The 20,580-nt window shown below is 39.5% G+C and overlaps 1 protein-coding gene across 3 annotated transcripts in view; it reads left to right on the top strand.

Annotated features, from left to right (window-relative positions):
• Positions 1-20,580, top strand: part of pard3ba (par-3 family cell polarity regulator beta a) — a 176,778-nt gene that overhangs the window by 48,461 nt on the left and 107,737 nt on the right. For 2 of the 3 annotated variants that reach the window (XM_038280701.1, XM_038280628.1), the window contains exons 5-10: positions 3,620-3,705; positions 7,368-7,454; positions 7,581-7,706; positions 10,164-10,621; positions 12,350-12,489; positions 13,074-13,202. In XM_038280701.1, the coding sequence (XP_038136629.1) occupies positions 3,620-3,705; positions 7,368-7,454; positions 7,581-7,706; positions 10,164-10,621; positions 12,350-12,489; positions 13,074-13,202 (1,026 nt within the window). Of the gene's footprint in view, positions 1-3,195; positions 3,472-3,619; positions 3,706-7,367; positions 7,455-7,580; positions 7,707-10,163; positions 10,622-12,349; positions 12,490-13,073; positions 13,203-20,580 lie in introns of those variants that run through there. The other variant, XM_038280779.1, reaches the window with a different exon arrangement.

Raw genomic sequence — 20,580 nt, 5'->3', positions numbered from 1 at the left:
CTTTAGGTGCTAAAAGGATCAGCTGAAAAAATATCCATATTGGTATTTTCGCCAAAGTCCTGAATCGATTCGATTTTGATTCATACAGTTTCAAATCGATTAATTTCGATTCAATCTGTTTTTACAATAATGAAAGTGGTTTCAAAACAATCGTGTATTTTATTTTTTCCTGTCATATTGAACACAAAGTGCAAACTTGTAAATCGGACAGCTTAAACTTAAGATGTGAACAAAATTGTCTCAAAAGTGCAAACTTGTTTGTGAAAAGGCCTCACTCGAGCAAACAGATGTGACACAGCGGTGACACAGCAGAAATGCATGAGCTGCATTATCTCCACTGCGCAAACCATATTTGCAGCATTGTCTGTAACAAATACAGGGTGTTTGCTGGTCAGCCTCCATTTGTTAATGTCTTCAATCACCCTATTGGCTATATTTCAAGCTGTCTGGCTTGAAGAATTTTGAGTGCATCTTTCCTGCTCATTTGAATGTGAACGTCACGCGTCATTTTAAAATTAATCGATCTCATTCCCTAGACATCGATTTTGCAAATGTAAAGGAATCGATTAAAAATCTATTTTTTTCACTGAACTCTAATATCCACTATTTTATAAATATTTGCATAATTTGACATATTTGCACCCACATTGTCTGCTCCTAGAAACCTTTTTAACCACGCTGACAGCTCAGGGCAGAAAAATATGGTGGACGATCAGCAGCTCCTATTGAGGGTTTACAAATATAAAGATTAAGAGAGATTTTTAGATCAACATACTGTCCAAATCTATTCTAAATAAATTAGTGTCAGAGTTGCATGACACCAAGAGGCTTTGGAAATGTTGTAAACAGCTGTGTTTTATAGCTCTACATTGAATGTGGTGTTGTAGGGTCACACAATAATAGGTAGAGCGGAGAAAGACGTACAGGGTACAAAGGTTGCAGAAGTTGTCTCATTTTCTTGTGTAACATATGTGTGTCAAGCATAGCTGGAACTAAACTGTTTCCTTATTATGCTAACAAATAGTTGGCCATCTATAATTAACAAGACTACGAATTTATACGCACCAATTAAGTAAAACTCTAATCTCTTTTTAGATTGTTAAAGTATCACGAAGGTATAGCTTTTATTGCCCATTTAGTTTCTCATCAGAAACCCACCTCTTCTGCCAGATATAGAAACCATTTCTTCTTTCTGTTTTGCAGAAATCTCAAATGTTCGTTCCCTTTAAACATAATAGGTCAATTTGGGATCAAATGTAATGTAAAGTGAAAAGTAGGACAGAGTTATAAAAATGTATTAATAGATAGTGAAATGTCACTGACCTGGTTCCTATTTGCCAGTTAGGATTTGCTAAATATCTGGAAATGTATTTAATAATGTTTATTAAAGATTTTACGCTAATGAAAAGCATAGACTTTAATCTACAGTTTGTTAGGTAGAAATGGAGACCAATTTTAAGAACTAACAAATATCGTACACATGGTAATCAAAATAATGATGCTTCAAGGGCTTTAATGGGTGGCATAACATCACCTATAGGCATTTTTATAATATATATTCATTACTGTGATGAAGAGCAGCCTTTGAAGTATCCTAAATTTTGTTATAGTCTTTATCATAAATAAAACTTTGATTTTTTACCAATGCGTATTCTTTTGAACTGCTGATTTATTTATTTAATTTTTTCTAATTTACCCAATTGGGTTTTATAAAATAAGATTTTACGGTAGCCTTACTGTCTTCCCTGGACCACAAAGCTAAACTGTAATAAGCTCAGTTCAACGTTAACACATCCTGCCATCATTATTGGAGTATTTCAAGATGTTGAGCTCAAACTGATGGCAGTGAGATGATTGGCTGAGCACAGCAGGGAGTATGAGGAGAGGAGCTGCTGTTGACACATGTGAATAAACTCCAGTTCTTTGAATCAGACATCATATGCATGCTAAAACCCATGAGGTGATCCCTTAACGCAGTGGTTCCCAAAGTGTGGGGCGCGCCCCCTAGGGGGGGGCGCAATGCCATTACAGGGGGGGCGCGGGAAGCGGTATGGATGAATGAAGAAAAAAAAAAAAAAAAAAACAGTGCTTGCTTGACTGAGCATAATGGACAGTTGTGACACTGCAACCCAGATTTGAGAAGATCTGCAGCAACAAGCAGGCTCACTACAGCCACTGAAAAGATGGGAGGATTAAAGTACAAAGAAAAAACTCTCAGGGAGCTGTTCAATGTTTTCACTCCATTTTGCACAGAGGCTTTTTTAATGTATTGATGATAGCAAAGTTAAATATTGTTACAAATAAAAAAAAAGAAATATGTTTAAAATAACACAGACAACAAAGAATCCTCTTCTAATCTACATTATAGAACTATGAAAAAAATACTGTTACACAAAAGTGTTCCACTGTAAAGGTGTAGTTTGTTTTGTTGCAACCTTAAGTGTGAAATAAAGTTCAGTGGAGTTTGAAAACAAAATATGTGTATAGGTTTATTATATCTGGTTAAACAAATTTTTTTATTTTTTTTTTTTGGGGGGGGGGGCGTGGAAGTTTTATTGTAATCCAAAGGGGGGCCCAAAAGAAAATCTTTGGGAACCACTGCCTTAACGAGGCAGATTTAGCTTCTGTCTGACTCAGCAGTGCCGCATATGTGCTTTATGGTCCTTTTCTTTTTGTCTAACAGGATTTCTAACAAGTCAAGATGTATGTTCACCTGCACAGCTCCCATCTTTTTATTAGAATTTCTTCTTCTGTGCTTCGTCTAATGTTGATGCAGGAAGATGCACAACAACAATAGAGGCTCCAGCGCATCCTCCGGCCCTCGCACACATGGGCGCCATTGTAGGGTAATCTGGCCCTGCCCAGATAAGTGGGTCAGCATTTGTGCAGGCTGCTGATGCTTTTGAATTCATAAATATGTGATTTATAATTTTTTTTATGTGTTCTGCTTTGCAGAGTTGATGTGTGGCTGTGTTATTGGCAGCTGATGTATGCGTGGGTGCGACTCATAAAAGCGTATATTTACTGTGAGGCGGTGAGGGTCCGCTGGGGAGCTGGGTGTGGTAGGAGTGGGGGGTTGCTAAGGAGTCGGCTGGTGGGCGGGAGCTTTTAGTCATTAGAAGTAGTGACACAATGAAAGTGACGGGGCAGAAGAAACTAATTGCACCCCTCTTGTCTTTAGTCATGTGGGACAGTTTTTAGGTCCCATTCCGTTTTTTGCATTTACGCAACAGTTCGATGCTCTTTCTCTCTCGCTTTTTTCTTAATACATTTCTCTCTGTGTTCCTTTTATCCATTTGTCCCGGGGTTGTTGATTTGGCTTAAAATAGAGCACTGCCTGACACAGGGCAGGGATGGATGGAGGGGGGGAGGTAGATGGATGGATATACAGTAAGTAGAGTGAAGAAGGGGCAGCGGCACATCGCTGGAGCTCAGAGTCCAGCCGTCATCCTCTCTCCTGTATCTGCTAAGGTGATTGATGGTAGAAGTAGATTGTTTTCCTAATTGATGCGGGGCCTTCTACTGTTAGCTCAGTGGCTGTTGGTTCGTCTAAAGGTAGGAAACTTGACACGTTTATTACCCCAAATGATATAATATTTCTTGTCTTTTTTTGTTGAAGGAAATCAGCAATGTTCTGAAAGGAGCACTGGAAAGACTGCACACAGACAGCCCCCCACCCAGGATGACAAACCAGGTTAACTTCAGGTGAGCGTTCATTTGTCTTGCTACAGAATCCACTATTTGGACGGCGTGATGGAGACAGACTAGGATTAGCCCTCCTGTCTTTGTTTGACAGCCCGACTCTCTGACTGGATTAAAACGTCTCATGGGTGACAGTCTAGTGTGTTGATGCTCCTCATTATGTTGCTGACGGTACAAAAGGGTTTATGAAGGCTCGAAAAGAAGCAATTGCAATGTACAATAGTAAACCCTTCATGATTTATGTTTTATTTAAAAGAAAGAGTTGGTGATAATGATCAGTATTTCAGTGTTTTCCTTACATATCAATGTATCAAGTATTCAGTGTTTGTGTTCATCCATTAGAAAAGGGAAATGCGTTCGTTTGAGCCTAAATTGGAATCACTTTGAAACCATGACAGTTTTTAAACCTTTAAACCACAACCCATCAACTGCTTCGTCCCTCTCCCTGCTAACAAGAACGGAAATCACCCTTTTGCACATCGTCTGCAGCCGAGCAGAGCGCCTCCCTTAAAAAGGTGCTCAGAGGAGGCTGGCTAAAGTGGCAGATGGTGATTTTTCAGTGTTTTACAGTACAGCGGTGTCCTGACAGCACCGTGATACAATAGAAGCACGGCTGTCAAAGCCAGTTTACCGTGGAAGCAGATGGCTGGCAGTTGAAGAAAGCACAGTAAGCGATCGGGGGACATTTTTTCTCTCTCCCAGGGTTCCTCAAGTTTGTCTGCTCGCTCAGCCTCCGCATATGTACAGGAAGTCGACCAAATATTGGGAGCTCCATCTGCCTCACCCCACTCCACTGTGGAGTGCCTGTGTTTGTTTGTGTTTGTGTCGGTGGGATGTTAAAATGGGCGAGCGGAGCTACTCTGCATATTAGAGTGCGGCGCTAACAAGCGACGGCTGCCTCTGATGAGCTTGTTTTTGCAGCGGTTTGTTTTTTTCTGTTTTGTTTTGAGCAGATGGAAATGGGATGAAGCTGCTTGTGTACATTTTATTCCATCACACACTTTCCAGTTAAATGAATTAATGTGATTCAGAAATAGTGATGTATCTGTATGTTATCCCATCATGGCCTGGTTGTTTATCACCTGTGGAAAAAGTTAATTCAAAACAGTTTTTTTTTCCTCCCAGATGTTGTAGCTCTAATGCTACCGTGTTCTCTAATGGATGGAAATGTGATGCATGTGTGTACATGCGACTTTTCAATTTAGAGGAATGTGACTGATGTTGTTTGTTAGCATGCAGTAGATGGTGCAGTAAGAATGCAAATGAGATGAGTGTGTATGGAGATGTGTGAGTACAGTATGTGTGTGACCCTGGCAGAGGTTAACGAGAGCTGGGAGACAGTGACAGAGGAGCGGCTTATAATGATCCCAGCCAGACCTTGGGCCTATGTACCAAACACATAAACCTTGAACTTCAATGGTTTTGTTCTCTGCGCTTCTCTGCGCTGTTCTCTGCGCTGTTTTCCTTTTGTTTGCATTGCAGCTTTAAGAAAAGTCTGTTGGAAATCTCCATGGGGAAAACACACTCCTCCATCTCCAACTGCGTCCTTTGAACTATTTTTATAGCTCTCTTTAGATTTAAGGAGATGGAAAATGTTCATCTTCATCAGACATGTTCACCCTCTGCAGGACAGATCTCAGTTCCCCTTTCCAACAAAAATCTGATCGCTTTTACAGTTGTTTAATATTAAAAACACGAAACCAATTAGATGTCTTGTTAGTGCGTGAGGAAATAGTGCTTTTACTAAAAGATATTGCAGGAAACAAGTTTGATAGTTTGCTTTTTATAAGACAATCGGTATGCATGGTAATCGGTATTTTGGCCTTTAATACCTGATGTGTATCTTTAGTAACGGAGATCTTAAAACTGAGTTTAGTGTTTTTTATGTTTATTTTGAAGAGGCAGGAAAATCGTAATGATGATAACTGATATTACCATTTTCAGCAGTAATATTGCAACAAAATCGGTTTTTAATATCATGCATCTCTAACTGTAGTATAGATTATTAGGCAAACTTTAAAAGAAAATATTCTTAGATGATGATTTCATTAATTAGGGGCTAAAATGCTCTTTTAAACTATTTAAATCTATTGCCCAACTATGTGAGAAAGACATAAATACTAGTTGTTAAAAAAACTATCAAAGCTTGTTCAACATAATTATGCTTAGTTCCACTTATAAGAACCCAAGAGAGCCAAAACTGACTCAATAAAACAGATACGTTAAATATTTATAAAGGGAACTCGTTTTAAATGTTGAAGTCCCTAAAAATGCACGTTTCCTGTTTTCTATCTGTCATTCTGATTCATGGAGTTAGCATTAAACAGATGCACTTTGTGTGCAATCCATACCAATCTGCCTCACATCTTCATATCTGTGATTATGCTTTTAGCCCTTTGCCAATGTGTGTAGAGAACCTGTAGATTACTGATTGAAAATAAGCTCTAAAAGGCTAAAACACAGAGGAAACGTCTATCTTCAAAAGACTTCCAGTTTATGCAGATCGAGCTTTATTGCTGCATTAGTTAGCAATCAGTGCGGGTTCCAAACTTGTTTTACTCAACAATAAAACTGGAAAAAAAAACTCTTTGAAACTGCAAAGTATCAACATAATGCCTATTTAACTGGATTCTAACATCCATTAGCCTCATTACCTTAATTATATTTCTCAATGAGAATAAATTATAAAGAGATTTAAACCAGCTTCCAAACTAATTGTATCTTTTTCCCTCCAAACATTAATATTAAAGAACAAACATTTGCTAAAGTTTCTGGTTTGTCTAAAACTTCCGTCACTAATGCGACTAAATGTACCTGATATATATTTCTCTTTAAGCCTTATATTGTAATTAGCTTCCACAGAAGAAGCAGCACAAGAATGAATGTATTAATAGATTTAATTAATCAATTCTCAGAAATAAATCTGAAGCTTTTTTTATTAAATCTTATTAACTTTCATAGAACGTCTTTATATCAGCACCTAGAAGGAAAAAAAAAGTCAGATTGAAGGGTTGATATAAAGGTTATTTAAATGTGCAATATGCAGTGTATAAAATGCAATAAAAGAACTGCAAATATTGATTTTTAGCGTATTAAAACAGAGCTTGATTTCAGCCTGCGCATGCCGATCTAATATTGCTTTATTGTTGACAGACAGGCTCTATAGGTGTCTATTCATAGATCAGACACAAGTGTTAGCATACCTCCCCACCCCACTATGAACAGCCATCATCTTCCTGCTGATCTCTCCTCCTATTGTCCTTGTTTATCTACTTCTAAAAGCAACAATTCAGGACTGAGCAGAGATTATTAGAGAAGGATATTCGGTTTAATCTCGATCTGCTTCTCTGTCCATCTCCTTTTTTATCTCCTGCTCCTTTCTTTTGTCCGGCAGCTAGATTGGGTAGTCGAGAAGCAGCCAGATAAGAGGTGAAGTAGCCAGCTGAGTCCTAGTCCCTCACACACACACACCGCCACACACACACACACACACAACATAACATTTGGCAGGGCTACCTGTAAGCTAATTTGTATCCCTATCTGTGTAGCCTGAAGGAAAATGCAAATCAGTTTTGAAGAGTTTGCAAAGGGCCGTGTGTGTTAAGGTTTGTCTGCAGCATATTGCCAGCTTTATGATTCACTCCCCCTTGTTCTTTTCTTGGCAGTACTCTCACAAAGACAGTGGAGTTCCCAGGTAATCGGGCCCCCCTGGGTATCCATGTGGTCCCCTACTGCTCCTCCCTCAGTGGAAGGTAAGCACGCAAAGACTGATTCATGTTGTGAAAGCCAGATTTGCAATATTTACATGACAAGAAGCAGAAAATGTGCATTTATTTGCATGCAGTCATGTATGTTTACCTCTAAAATCATATTTCCAGACCTCTAGGCCTCCACATCAAAGGCATCGAGGAAAACAGCCGCTCCAAGAGAGACAACCTCTTCAAAGAGGACGAATGCATCGTCCAAATCAACGACACGCCACTGCAGGACAAAACCTTTGCACAGTAAGCAACAAAAGGATGTGGATGATGCATAGGGGGATGTTTGATTATGTCTGAAAGCTAACTGATCTGAGGAGGCTTAGATCATAGACATGTAGCTTTTTAATTAGTTATAATGCTTTGAAAAATCAGCTGTAACACATTAAGGCCAGAAACTGTAGTTTTTGATGGAGGGATTTTATTTACGTTTTTTTGCTTTAAACAGTGATGGAGATAAACAATGCTGCTCTAAGATTTAAAAACGCGCATTCCTTTTTAAATTTGGATGTAAATGATAAATTGTTTTTACACATTGCAAAAATCTGAAACATATGCCAGGAATTTGTGTTGACTCTTAATGAGACAGTAGCAACATTCCAATTTCAGGTCTTTTTGGGACTTTCATGCATTTAGATGCTGTTTTTTTTCTGCCATTCCAGCTTTAAGCTCAGTCTATTTCAACATGTTTTTTTCGGTTCAATTTGTATGTTTTCTAAGCCATAACAAGGCTTTATGGGGCTACTCTATAAAACCTGGATCTCAACGCTAATCCAGACATTGTGAAATGCGAAAGCTTCCTGGATGGGAAGCCAAACATCTTCAGACTTGGAAAACAAGTCCAGTGGTTTTTTTTTTTTTTTACTTTTTTGGGTCAACCAAGATTGTTCCTGCACAGCATTGTTCCTGTCTAACAGTTGGATTTAGTTCTTGGCTTTGACTGGAACACATCGATTTCCTTTCCCTATTGCAGCTCCGGCTGTATCATAAGGTTTAAAGAATGAAAGGTGAACATAGTGAGTAAAATTAAAGCCTTTTTTTAATCCTTAGTAGCTTTTTTCCCAGAGTTGGCCTTTGTTTGGCACGGCGCTGCTTTAAACTTCTCCACAGTAAGCACTTCATTGTGCCTATTACATAAGATCCGAAAGAAATGCATGGAAGAATTTAATTGTTATATAACTAAATGTACAAATTCAGTGAATATGAATGCATTTTTCAAGGCAAAGCTGCTGGGATCTGTAGCTACATTTAGTTGCATGAAATATTAATTTCTGTATTCTTTTTTTGTAGAATTGGCTGCGTGTTAGTTTGGGGAATCACCTTGCATGATGTATAATGTATGTCTAATCAGAAGGGTTTGTTCAGTATCAGCAAGATGAAATCTATAAATAGATACAAACTCTTCCAGATGGGATCAAACTTATGAGCTAAGAAGCAAAAGATGAGTATGAGAAAGATAGAGAAGGCCAGGTGGAAGTTAGATGATAAAGAATATATAGCATGCGGTGGGGCCATATTACCCATAGTGAGTTCCAATATGTTGATCACTTTATATCTTCTATATAATGAGCAAACAAGAACTTGAAGGCAAACATGAATGATATAAACCCTGCTGCGCCATCTGCCCAAAGCCTGCTGGGTGCAAGTATGCTCCTGTTCCCCATCTCTCATCTGTTCCTTTCTTATCACAACGTTTTAATAAAAATCTCTAGTTTTTCTTTATTAAAGAAAATCTCTTTGTTTCTTTATTGTTGTTAATTAGATGGTAATAACATGAAAATTCAAATAAAAAAAAGCAGAAGCACATAGTTTTATTAACCTGGAAAAAAAGAAAAGAAAGTTTAAATAAGTTATTTATTAAATTTTCTACCTTTGATGATTTAAAAGATATGTCATTAAGAAGAAAAATCTGGTTCTTTCTATGCCAAACTTGGAACCACGGGCTGTTCATGGATGAGTGAGACGCTTTATAGGATCTTTATCTTGAAACTAATTAGTGCTTACAGCAGTTTATGGATGTTATAATGGAGTAAAAAAAAGCCTCAATTCTAAAAAGATGAATTCAGCTGATATTCTGTCTGGTTTCCATCCATTCATCATAGCAGAAATGCCAGCCTGGAATCAGGATCTAATATACAACTGAAATTCCTTAAAAATGGATGCATAGTGTTAAAATGATTAGGGATTTTCTGTAATCCAGACTGAGGAGTTAGTATTCATGAGGGCTTAAGTGGGTTTATACACCCAATTTATATTAGGTTAAAGGTCTTTTAGCAGGTTACACCTCAATCACACACTTTTTGTATCCATTAACAAGCTTCCTGCTGATTGGATACCTGCTTCACTAAACTGGCAAATTAATTTTATATCTTGGTTTCCTTGCAGTGAAGAAAATAAAAATTTGCCACAATGATGAGTTTAGAAGGATTAGATCAGAGACACTTTGACTCGGAGTGAAGCATGGTGGTTGTAGTGTCATGCTGTGGAGTTGGGTTTTAGGGTATTAGAGATGTCTTCAATTTATCCTCCAACCAGGTTCACCACTGCCTTATGAAAAGTTATTGATTATAGTTTGAATTTATCCAAATAAATCAAAAATCATGCTTACAGATGACTGGGAGTCCTACATGAAAGAGTTTGATTACTGAGGAATTATCATAGCAACGTATTTGACTGACACGTTGGAACTTTTCCTCTCAATAGGTCTCAGGAGGTGTTCCGTCAGGCCATGTCGTCTCCTTCTGTGCGTGTGGAGGTCCTCCCTGTTGGCAGCAAACCCCGCTACGAAAAGAGCCTGATCGGTCAGCTGTTCACTGGTGACGGCAAAGACTCCCCCGTTAACGCAAGGAGTCCGGTAGTCAATCGCGCTCCAGCCAAGGCTCTGCCGGAATTAAAACCAGCTCCAAAAGTGGAGCTGAAGCAGCCAGAGACACGCAGCAGGACCCCAGAGCCGGTTCTGCAGAATGCGCCACCGCTGCAGCCCCAGCCTAGCACTCTGGAGAGGGATTCGCCCACGCCTCCGGCTCAGACGGGGAACTCCTCCCCTACGCCAAGGACCGGCAGCCAGAGCCCGCTGGCTAACAAGAGTCCTACTGTTCCACCCCTTTCTAATCTGACTAACAAGAAAGGTGGCAAGAGGATAAAGATTGACCTGAGGAAAGGTACAACTAGTTTTGAATCCTCTCAGATATTAGCAACTAAAATGAGCATTTTAACATATAAACTAATCTGGACAATCTTCAGCTTTATTTAAAGGAATAGTTTGAAATTTGGTAGAAGATAACTATCCGATAAAAAGTTATATGAGCCAGTATTTGTATCAATATACTTTAAATATATTGTTACCATACTACTGGTAATGGGCGTCTTCCTTAAGTGGAAATCTGTCTTTCCTGTTCACAACAGAAATAAATGGCCGCTGCTGTGAAACTCAAACACCAGGAAACTCTGCAAACAGCGTCTCACTTTCCATGTTGCTTTGCTAGAGACTTTAAACCAAAGAAGTGTTGTGATAGAACATTTTAATGGTTTTGAAAGCCCTTAAAACCCTAATATACCTTGAGACCAGTAAGCGGGCCAAGCCTGCCTTTAAGTGATAAAACACTCCAAATCAAAAGGAGGCAGCTAATCTGACGTCGCAGGCTTCTTTTTATAAACTTAAATAGCCTCCCCTCTACAGTTGAAAAATGGGAACAATACAAAATGAACAGACTAAAGTAAATCTTTAGAAACTGCCTGCTTGTCTTTAGTAGACTCCATTCTGAATCAGAATGGGAAAGCTACTGTTATCTCTGATCCTTCAGCACTGGAGAGCTGATGTTTTGATAACGGACAGAGAGGTTCTAACAACTAGCAACAATCGTTGTTTTGCTGCAAAAAAAAGTAAAAATGAGGAAAAGATAATTGAAGAACATGCTCACATATGCTCACTACAGGTTTCTAGAGGGAAGCAGGTGAATAGAAGGTAGAAATTGGGCTCCACACGCTCCAGCTTCAGCTGAAAGCTCTATTTACAGCTGCTTCATTGTTAGCTTCTTTGACTCAATTCTATTTCTTCCCTCTTTTCCTTTCACCTGTCCTTTGTTTGATTTGTTTTTGCTCTCCCTTGTCTCCTTCTATCCCTTTCAACTGATGCAAGATCAGAGCAGGGGATATTATTTGGTTTCTAACCCCCTCTCCCTCGGCGACGAGGTCTTTCTCTCGGTGATTGGCAGGCGGGGAGGTTTTAGGTGCGCTAATGTAGGGCAGGCAGAGGCTTAGCTCAGAGAGCAGATAGCATCGCTCAGCGTCTTTAGTATGCTGCGGCGGCTTTGCTTTCCACACACACACAACCTGATGCGGAGCGTGGCACATTTCACTCATGGCTTGGGGCTTGTGGGGCCGTGAAGAAGCGAGAGGGTGGTGGGATGCTTTGGTGTGTGTGTGGGCTCTCACACATGGAAGTTGACACAAACTCTGAAAATCTTTGTCCAAATCACATCCCAGAAGATGGAAGTCAGAAGGGATCTTGTGTCCCCTCTCCTTTCTTCCATCTCCTCCCCCATACCTCCCTTCATCAGCCACCGATCGGCCTGCTCACACGTGAAATTAAAGGCAGAGGCTGTCTAATCCAGCTAAGAGAGAAGCCTTCTCCCAGCGGCTCCACGGCTGAGTCAGGCAGCTAACCCCCTTAGGGAAACAGGCTCTTAAAAATAGCCAATGTGGATGACAATGCTAAAATCAAAGGCTGTGTTCAGTGGGAAAAAAAAGGAGAAGATGAAAGGGAAGAAAAGGAAAATTTAATTAAGACTGAATTAAAAAGCCTTTAAATTCGTAATTAGGTATCTTATTTTAAGGACGTAAATTACCCAGAAGCACACTGTGACTCAGGCTGCTTTATTCCCCACCAGGCACTGAGGGTCTGGGCTTCACTGTGGTCACCAGGGACTCGTCCGTCCACGGGCCAGGCCCCATTCTGGTTAAAAACATCCTGCAGCGAGGGGCGGCAGTGAAGGACGGCCGCCTGCAGCCTGGGGACCGCATCCTGGAGGTAAAGCACACATTGGACATCAGCTTTTTGTCGAGAAGAGTGAGAAATCACAAGTGACAAAAGTAGCCACACATGATCGCTCCAGTGCCCCCCTGCTGGATGAAAAGCGTAACTGCATTCTCTAAAGTTGACTTATTTAAAGCCCGGATTAAAAGCATTATTTACATCTGGAAGAGTTACTATTTTTTCTTTTAATTTTTTATATATATAAAAAAGAAATGGAGTTGCTTATATATTGGTGACTCTGATTGAAAGAAATTTAAGTTATTCAAGTTTAGCTGTGTTTTCTCGTTCACTCAATGTTTGATTCTTCCTCCTCTTAATCCCAAGAGTCCGATCGTTAACTAATACAAATTTTTGCATCTAAAGTTATTTCCCTACATCCATTCGACATTTGTGTTACTAAACTTTATTTAAACAGAAAACAGCCCTTTGATAAAACACCATCCCCCATTTCTGAGCTCAAATTTTGAAATTTGATGCTAATAAAACATAAATGAATCCTATGAAAATGAGGTATGTTATATTTATATTCACCTATTCAGGTGTGAAATGTGATATTTGTTCACGCTGGGCTTGTATAGGTGAATGGAGTGGACATGACCGGTCGTACCCAGGAGGAACTGGTGGCCATGTTGCGCAGCACCAAGCAGGGAGAGACGGTGTCTGTGCTGGTGTCCCGGCAGGAGGACATCTTCCTGCCAAGAGAGCTGGTAATGGAGAGTGAAAACAACATCCATGTCCTCACACACGCCTGCTGTAGCTTTAATCTGCTCCTTTTACCCATCATGCAGCATCTTTGGATCTGCTTCACGCTTCCTCTCTTTTTGTTCCTCATTTTCATCTGCCTGTTTTGTGTTGTTTTTTTTCCCACCCACTTCCTTCACATTGTGTCTTTTCCTTTATTTTCTCCCAAAGGAATAAAACCTCTTTGTACCCCTTTTCTGCACCATACATGGACACACATTCTAATGCATTCAAAGCCACCCAGGGGCACGCTCCTGCTTTCCTGTCCCCCTCTGGATTGTTGACACAGCGATGGCACAGGAAGTCACGCGCGGCCGGCACAGCAGGTCTGCAGGAAACTTGGGAGCATGCCCTTGCCTTTTGGCATGTTAACTGACAGCTTACCTGCTGCGGATGAAAGTGTCTAAGGTCAGCTTCAGGCTGCAAAATCTAACATAATTCCCCGCCCCCTCACAGGGGACATTTAATCAATAATCATGCTTCTAAACATATATACACACAGCCAGTTGGCCCCCTTGAAGCCGCGCCATAAATGATGTTTTCACTCGCTCTCGGTCGTCTGTCCTCTGTGGCTATCCTGAACACTTCAAAGCACTCGGAGTGGAGACTTTGTAGTGAGTGATGCATATTCACACCTACACAGGCACACACAAACTCTGAGTCCTTGATAAAAACTTGAACACAAGTGCTCTCTCTAGCTGACACACATGCATGCACAGATGAAAACACCGCACGCCTTTAAACAGCTAAGTTACTGCTTCCCAAAATAGTTTGCCCTCATTAATGGCCCGGCAGTCTTGGCATAACAAGTGCCCTTTGAAGAGCCTCAATCTAACACTTGCTTGTATTTGTGCATAAGAGAGAGAGATTTAAAGAGGAGGGAAGTAGAATAGGAAATAGCTGAAGCTGCTCGTGCCCTATGAGATCTACTCTTTATCTTCAGCATGGTTAGACTAGAGATGCTAGAATGGCCCTTAAGCAGAAACTGAACAAACTAAAAGATGTGGGAAATAATCACATGCAAACAAAAAAACACACAAAAAAAGTCCTAGCTTAAAAGATACATTGGACAGTTTTTCCCCTTTTTAAAATCTGCACATTATTCACAGCTAAGACCAAAATCGTTAAAGCGTACTCAACCAGAAGGCAGCGGAAAACAACTAATGTTATGCTACGTTCACAACTGACACGGTTTGAGCAGCAAAAAAAAAAGTTTGCTGCTTCATTTTTTTAACCGTGTACATATTAAGGTCAGATGCTCGTCAAGAGCATCTGTAATGCTCCTGAAGCTCGTCCAGTAAAGTGTTTCCGGATGGGTCTGACGCTAAGTAGGAAAGTCCACCTCAAAACATCGCCTGTGCAGTCAGTTCATCAAGATTACCATTCTGCCTTAAAATATTATATTGCTGTCTCACATCCTCGCATACCGGCTGTCACTGGGAATCCCCAGCAGCAGCTGGAGTTTTTCTCCACTCTACGCTGTTGCCTGGACGTAGGTGTTAGCATTCTTAAGGTATGTGGTACAAACAGCAGGCACCAGAATAATAATAGCGAACAAAGTTTTCAAGGTTCGAAATTTTAAGTTAATTTAGGAAGATGGCACAAAATCGTCTAAATTTACTACATTTTGGAACAGACAGATTAAACCTCGAGCTCCCCAAAAATATGTTTGTTTTTGTATTTGCTATGCTCACCAGGTTTCTATGCTATCTTGGAGCTAAGGAGGACTGATGTTCTGTTGGGTTAACATTTCTGGAATTATCTGTAAACAAAGTTTAAATGAAAAATATTCTGGTATCAATTGTTAAGGATGCCATGTCCAGGACCATTTAGAAGACTACCAGGCCCACAGCATCACAGATCTCCTAACATACTTAATGAGGTTGCACAAGGTGATTTTTATTTATTTTTAACTTTTTGCCCTGTTTCTTTTTACCTATCTTCTCTAATCTCTTTTGCCTACAACAATGGTTCCAATTTAAGTCCCGATAGAGTTAACTAATCTCTCCAGCTTTGTTATGATAAGACTTTCTTCCTTAGATATGTCTGGAACAACTGGTTTTCATTCAGATGGCGTCTAATGGTTGTGATGCAGATTAGGTGACCCCAAAAGAAACTCTAATGGCGGACTCTTGAGATACTTTTACTTCTCTTTCCATCTTGCTCTCATTACCCAGAACCCAGATAAATATTCGGCCTGCTGGCCTGCAGCTAACAGAAATGGTCTAGTCATGTTATACCCTTGGGACACAAAGTGCTGGATTATTAATGAGAAGTTCCTGGAAATCTGGTTGATCTACAAATTAAAGCAGAAATGGCAAAAAAAAAAGCTTTGGTTCTAACAGTTATTTGGTTTGAAACAAATTCTCCTATTTATGTTCTTCCCCTTATAAAGAAATCTATTCAATAAAGATTATTAAAGAAAAAATGTGACTTAATAGTACTGCTGGGGCAGATTTTAAATGCTTTTTACATCCTTAAAATATTGCACACCAAATTTTGTTGGCATCTTTACAGTTTTTGACATCCAGGAATGTTTAAAGCTGCAACATCAAGCCAAATGTATTCAAAACGGCGGCCGTGTTTGTTTAAGTAAATCAAGCAAATCAGCTCATTATTGCAGGTTAACATGAAGTAACTGTTGAGATTAATGGCTCTCGAACAACGATCCGTTTTCCTTGGCTAACTTTACCATCAGTGCCCCAAATAACAAATGTACATCCTGAGCTAATGGCATCAATCAAGGTCTAATTTTCTCTGCTGTGGGATCATGTTTTTTCTGTTGTTTCCAAAGTAAATAATACCAGATAAAAACAGAAATGAATTCAAGATATGAACAATGTTGAAGAAACTGACAATAACCTTTTTGCCATGAATTTGGGTTGAGTTTTTTTTTTATTTGAGTTGTTTTATAAAATAATTCAAATGTTACATTACAAACTATCATATATATGTATATACAGATAGTTAGAATATCAATTCTTTTGTTCGGTAACAGAAGTATAAGTATTTAGAGATGCACGATCCAATTTTTTTACCATTCTATATCAATACCTGGGCTGATATTATCGACTGATATCTGATACGATCCGATATTTTGCTATGAGTGAAAGTTTTAACCTTGATATAAACGTTGTTAAAAAAAGGTAACAAATTAACAGTTTTAGACGTACTTTGTTGTATGTATTATCAAATAACCAGCAAAAAGAAAGAAATTATATTTCCATGTGAAGTGCACTGGGTTGGATCTCCAATATCAAATCACTGATATCTGATCCTAATTATTTAATAATGCTGCCAATATTGCATGCAGGTATCAGATTGGTGCATCTCCAATGGTGTTAAAACTTCTAAAAATCAGTGCTGTAAAAAAATTGAAGCATTAAATATCTTTAGACATGTTTATATAGCGCTTTCTATAGAATAAGCATAACTGACTCTTTTATTTTTACATTTTTACCATACTATATTTATGGAACACTTTAATTTGTAATCCTTTGATTCTTGTTTCACTGGGATATAATGATGGTATGATGAATTTTCTTTCCATCTCTTTAAAATAGGAAACAAGAAATACATGTGTTTAATGTTGATTAGTCACTAGCTTAAACCTTACATCTATTCTGTTAGAGGTAGGTTGTAAATGTTTGTAAGAATTCAAAACAAAACTACCAAAGCTGATTTAAATAATGTTAAATTATTATTTACCTGCTTGATTTAAGCAGGTAAATAAGATGACTTGCCAATTAAATGATTTTTTTTCTTAAAATAACCTAAGCTATTATGCACTTTAATGGAATAATTTTTCCTTATTTGAAATATAAATCATCTTCCATTGGCAACAGCTCAAATCAAGGGAAAATACACTTATTTTAAGAAAATACAATGCAATGAACTCTTGATGAAGACCAATGTTTATCTGTACAGAAAAGGGGGAGAATAAAGCTTGTTGATATGTCTGTTTGTTGTATTGACACCGTTGGACCTTTTTAAAGTGCTCCACATCATTTTGATTATAAAATAAAATGTAAAAATTAATACTAGCAGTGGTACCAAAGAGGACGTTATTACCTATTTTTTTTTTTGTTTCTAGTCTCTTATTTTCTTTTCCTTCATTTTAATTTCCCCACCCTGATTAGGAGTGTTACTATAAATTGTGATAGTGGCTGTATTTTTCATTGAAGGTCCATTTAAAGGAATTTTACAGTATTATTAATATGAATTATTACTGATAATGCTCACAGTATTTAGATCAATACATTTTCTAAGCTAATTTGGATTCTTAGGTTTTTGGATAAAAAACAAAACATGGCTGCTCAAATTTTTCCATTTTTTCTGAAAGGTTAATGCCAAATTTTGTTGTAGTTTATTCAAAAGCCGCCAAGATATTTCACTAAAGACAAAGGTGGTTGCATCAGGGATGACCAGGAGACCTTCATATCATCCCTCAGAGGAATCTGAGGGTGCGCACAATTTCATGGCAAACTATAAAAGTGTTTATTGGAACATTTTCGCCTGACATTTCCATCTGCAGAGCTCTGCAGCAGTTGTGACTAACAGGCATTGGTTGTGGGGTTACAGCGTTGCCTTAAAATGGATGAGAGGCATGCTCAGCTGTTTGAAAACACCATAAAGGTGGTCAGTGATCAGAGTGTTAGTCATTCAAGTGTAAAGATGTTTCCATTTGCATCGCCATAGTCTTTTCAGATAAAGTCGTTTTTAGGGGAACCAGCTGAACTTTTGATTAGTTTTAGTGGAGGAAATATTGATGTTTCCTAAGCAGCTGGTATCTGAAAGCTCTCCGCTGTGCCACTCTCCTTTAGTCAAAAGAATAACAATAGATCCAGAGAATTAGCCTCATTTTGAGAATACAAAAGGCAGTCATTTTCCACCGCATCCCTTCTAGTTGCTCTCACCGTCTAAGTAATTAAAAACTGATAAGTTCTAATCAGTTTCATTCCTGTCAGCACTTCTGCATCTCCTCCACTCGCTGCTCTCATTAAACGCAGACTCTTTTGTTTCAGGTTTTATTCCTGTTGTCTGTTGGGGTAATGGAGGGGTTTGTGAGAGGGGAAAGTGCGCGAATGCGACAGGATGGTGGGGTCATCGCGCACATGGTTGACCCGCCAATGCCAGCAGGAACGGGTCGTCTCACAGGAAGGGAGGATTCCCCTTTCATGCTCTTTTTTTTTATTATTTACCCACTGCTTGTTTTATCCTTTATCATTCATCCTGTCCCTCATTCTTCAAGTTGAGTCTTTTTCTTTTTTCTGTTTTTCCCTCCCTAGGGCATTGCTTCACTTCCCACCTGAATTATCGTTTAATCGGTCGTTCTATTGTCATTCCTCATCATCCTGAGGTAAAGGTGTAAAGCTGCGCAGAGGGAAGACATTAATGCGATTAATTGGCAGCTCCGTCGTAGCCGTCAAGCGCGGAGAGATCTCATCTTAATTGAATGTCGCTCTCACCGCTAATCCTCCGTGCTTTGAAAGCCCACATTTAGAAATCCTTGCAGACAAAAGCCTCTGTGTGTAATCGCTGTGTGTGAACCCCCCCCCCCCCCCCCCCCATCACCCACCCTGAGGTCTTCTCATTTGGGTGTTGAAGAGGGTGGTCTCCTCTTCTTACTAAAGGCTTGTTAAAGAGCCATAGCTGAAGGCTAATGATAAAACGAGGAGGGGTCTGGGCCACCCAATCTCCCCCCCCAAGGAAAGTGGCATTAGTAGTTATGTAAACCGTTATTGTGTGTCTGGGAGCCACTTGGTTGTGTAAATAGATGTAAATCAGTAGTTAAATCCAACATATAAGAAGGTTCCAAGGCTTTTTTTCGATCCAGTTTGACCCTTTTTACCTCTAGTGTTTGTAGAGTATTTAAAATCTCCCACCCGGATCCTCTAAAGTGTCTTTCAAACAGGGAGGTGAAGATTGTCTTTTTGAAACGATGTCACCCTGAAATTGCTTGTTGGTGAAAATAAGCTTTGATTGAAAATCTATAATTAGACCAGAGCAGAAAATAGATCCTGAGACTTTGCAGGAACAAATCTTCTATTGGAAATGTGTCGAACAGGTAATAATCTACAGGAAAGTCTGAGATGATTTTACCTTCAAAACTTTATTTGCTAACTTTAAGGACCAGTCTTTAAATGCAGAGATTTCTGATGTCTATAGAGTTGGAAACCTTTGAGAAACTCCACCCATCTGTATATAGTATCCAGCTATTCATGTAGCTCAGTAGGTCTAATTCGAAATATCTACTTTCTGTAGATGTTTTAAAAAGAAAATAAAGTATTTTTGTCTGATTGAGACTCTTTAGAGTCTCCACATATCTTAGATGACTGTCTGCAGAGAGCAGCATGTCTTTATCCCATCTCTACGGTTTCATTTCACAGTCCTTCTCTGGCTCTTGCACCAAAGAATGTTACTGCTTGACAAAAAAGTACAGTCTATCAGCCTACAATTAATAAGCACCCACTTGTAAAGAAGTGAAAGCAGTGACTAAATGGATCAGTGTGTCACAGCCTCTCAGGATTTTTCTTTCGCTCCATTACCTTTAGTGACTTGAGAGCTCTGATTCACACTTTAGGGCTGAGTATCCCTCTCAGCCTGAAGGCTTCGACAACCTGTTGTTTTAATTAAGCCACAGCAGTACAGGACTACATCTGACAGGAAAAGAGGCCATGAGATGATAGCAAATAGAGAGGGAGCTGGTGTAGTTGTGAATTTAGCAAAGAAATCATCCAAGAGGACGTGTTTGTCCTTCGGCTTTGTGAGCGCTGGGATCAAGGTGTCTGATGTAAGGCTTCAGCAATCCTGTCAGGGGGGCGCTTAGACGTGCGACAAGTGGTAAGGCTGCTTTCATGGATATTTGTATATATTCCTACAAAATTCATTTAGATGTAAGACGAGTGGGATTGGAGAGAAATGCAACACATGCAAAATCTTCCTCACCTTCTCGTCGTTGAGGTGAACCCCCTCTTTTCCAAGGAGGCCAAATTGTGCATTAGCATCCTTTAATGATGGACATTTTACTTTTCTCTCTTTTCCCCTTCCCCGCCTCTCATTTCCAGAGCACCGCCGCCCGCCATGGTCATTTTCTTCCCATCAAGTAGCAGTGGATGAGAGGGGTGGGCGGGTGAAAGATGTGAGAGGAAAAAAAAGAGCTCTAGGTAGTAGAGTCAGGTGGAGACGGAGAGATTTGTATGAAATGCAAAGAGTAAGGGGGGGAGAAGAAATGGGTTTACCTCAGGAATGGGTTATTACTTTTAAATGCTCCTCCACGCCACCGTCCTCCCCTCCTCCTCTTTCTTTCCACCTCCTTCTTCCCCCCACTGTGCTTCAGGAGGA

This window comes from Cyprinodon tularosa, unplaced genomic scaffold, assembly GCF_016077235.1.
Source record: "Cyprinodon tularosa strain WSP-4 unplaced genomic scaffold, ASM1607723v1 ctg1, whole genome shotgun sequence".
Taxonomy (NCBI): domain Eukaryota; kingdom Metazoa; phylum Chordata; class Actinopteri; order Cyprinodontiformes; family Cyprinodontidae; genus Cyprinodon; species Cyprinodon tularosa.
The sequence above is the reverse complement of the archived record's forward strand: the minus strand, read 5'-3'. Positions and strand labels throughout refer to the sequence as shown.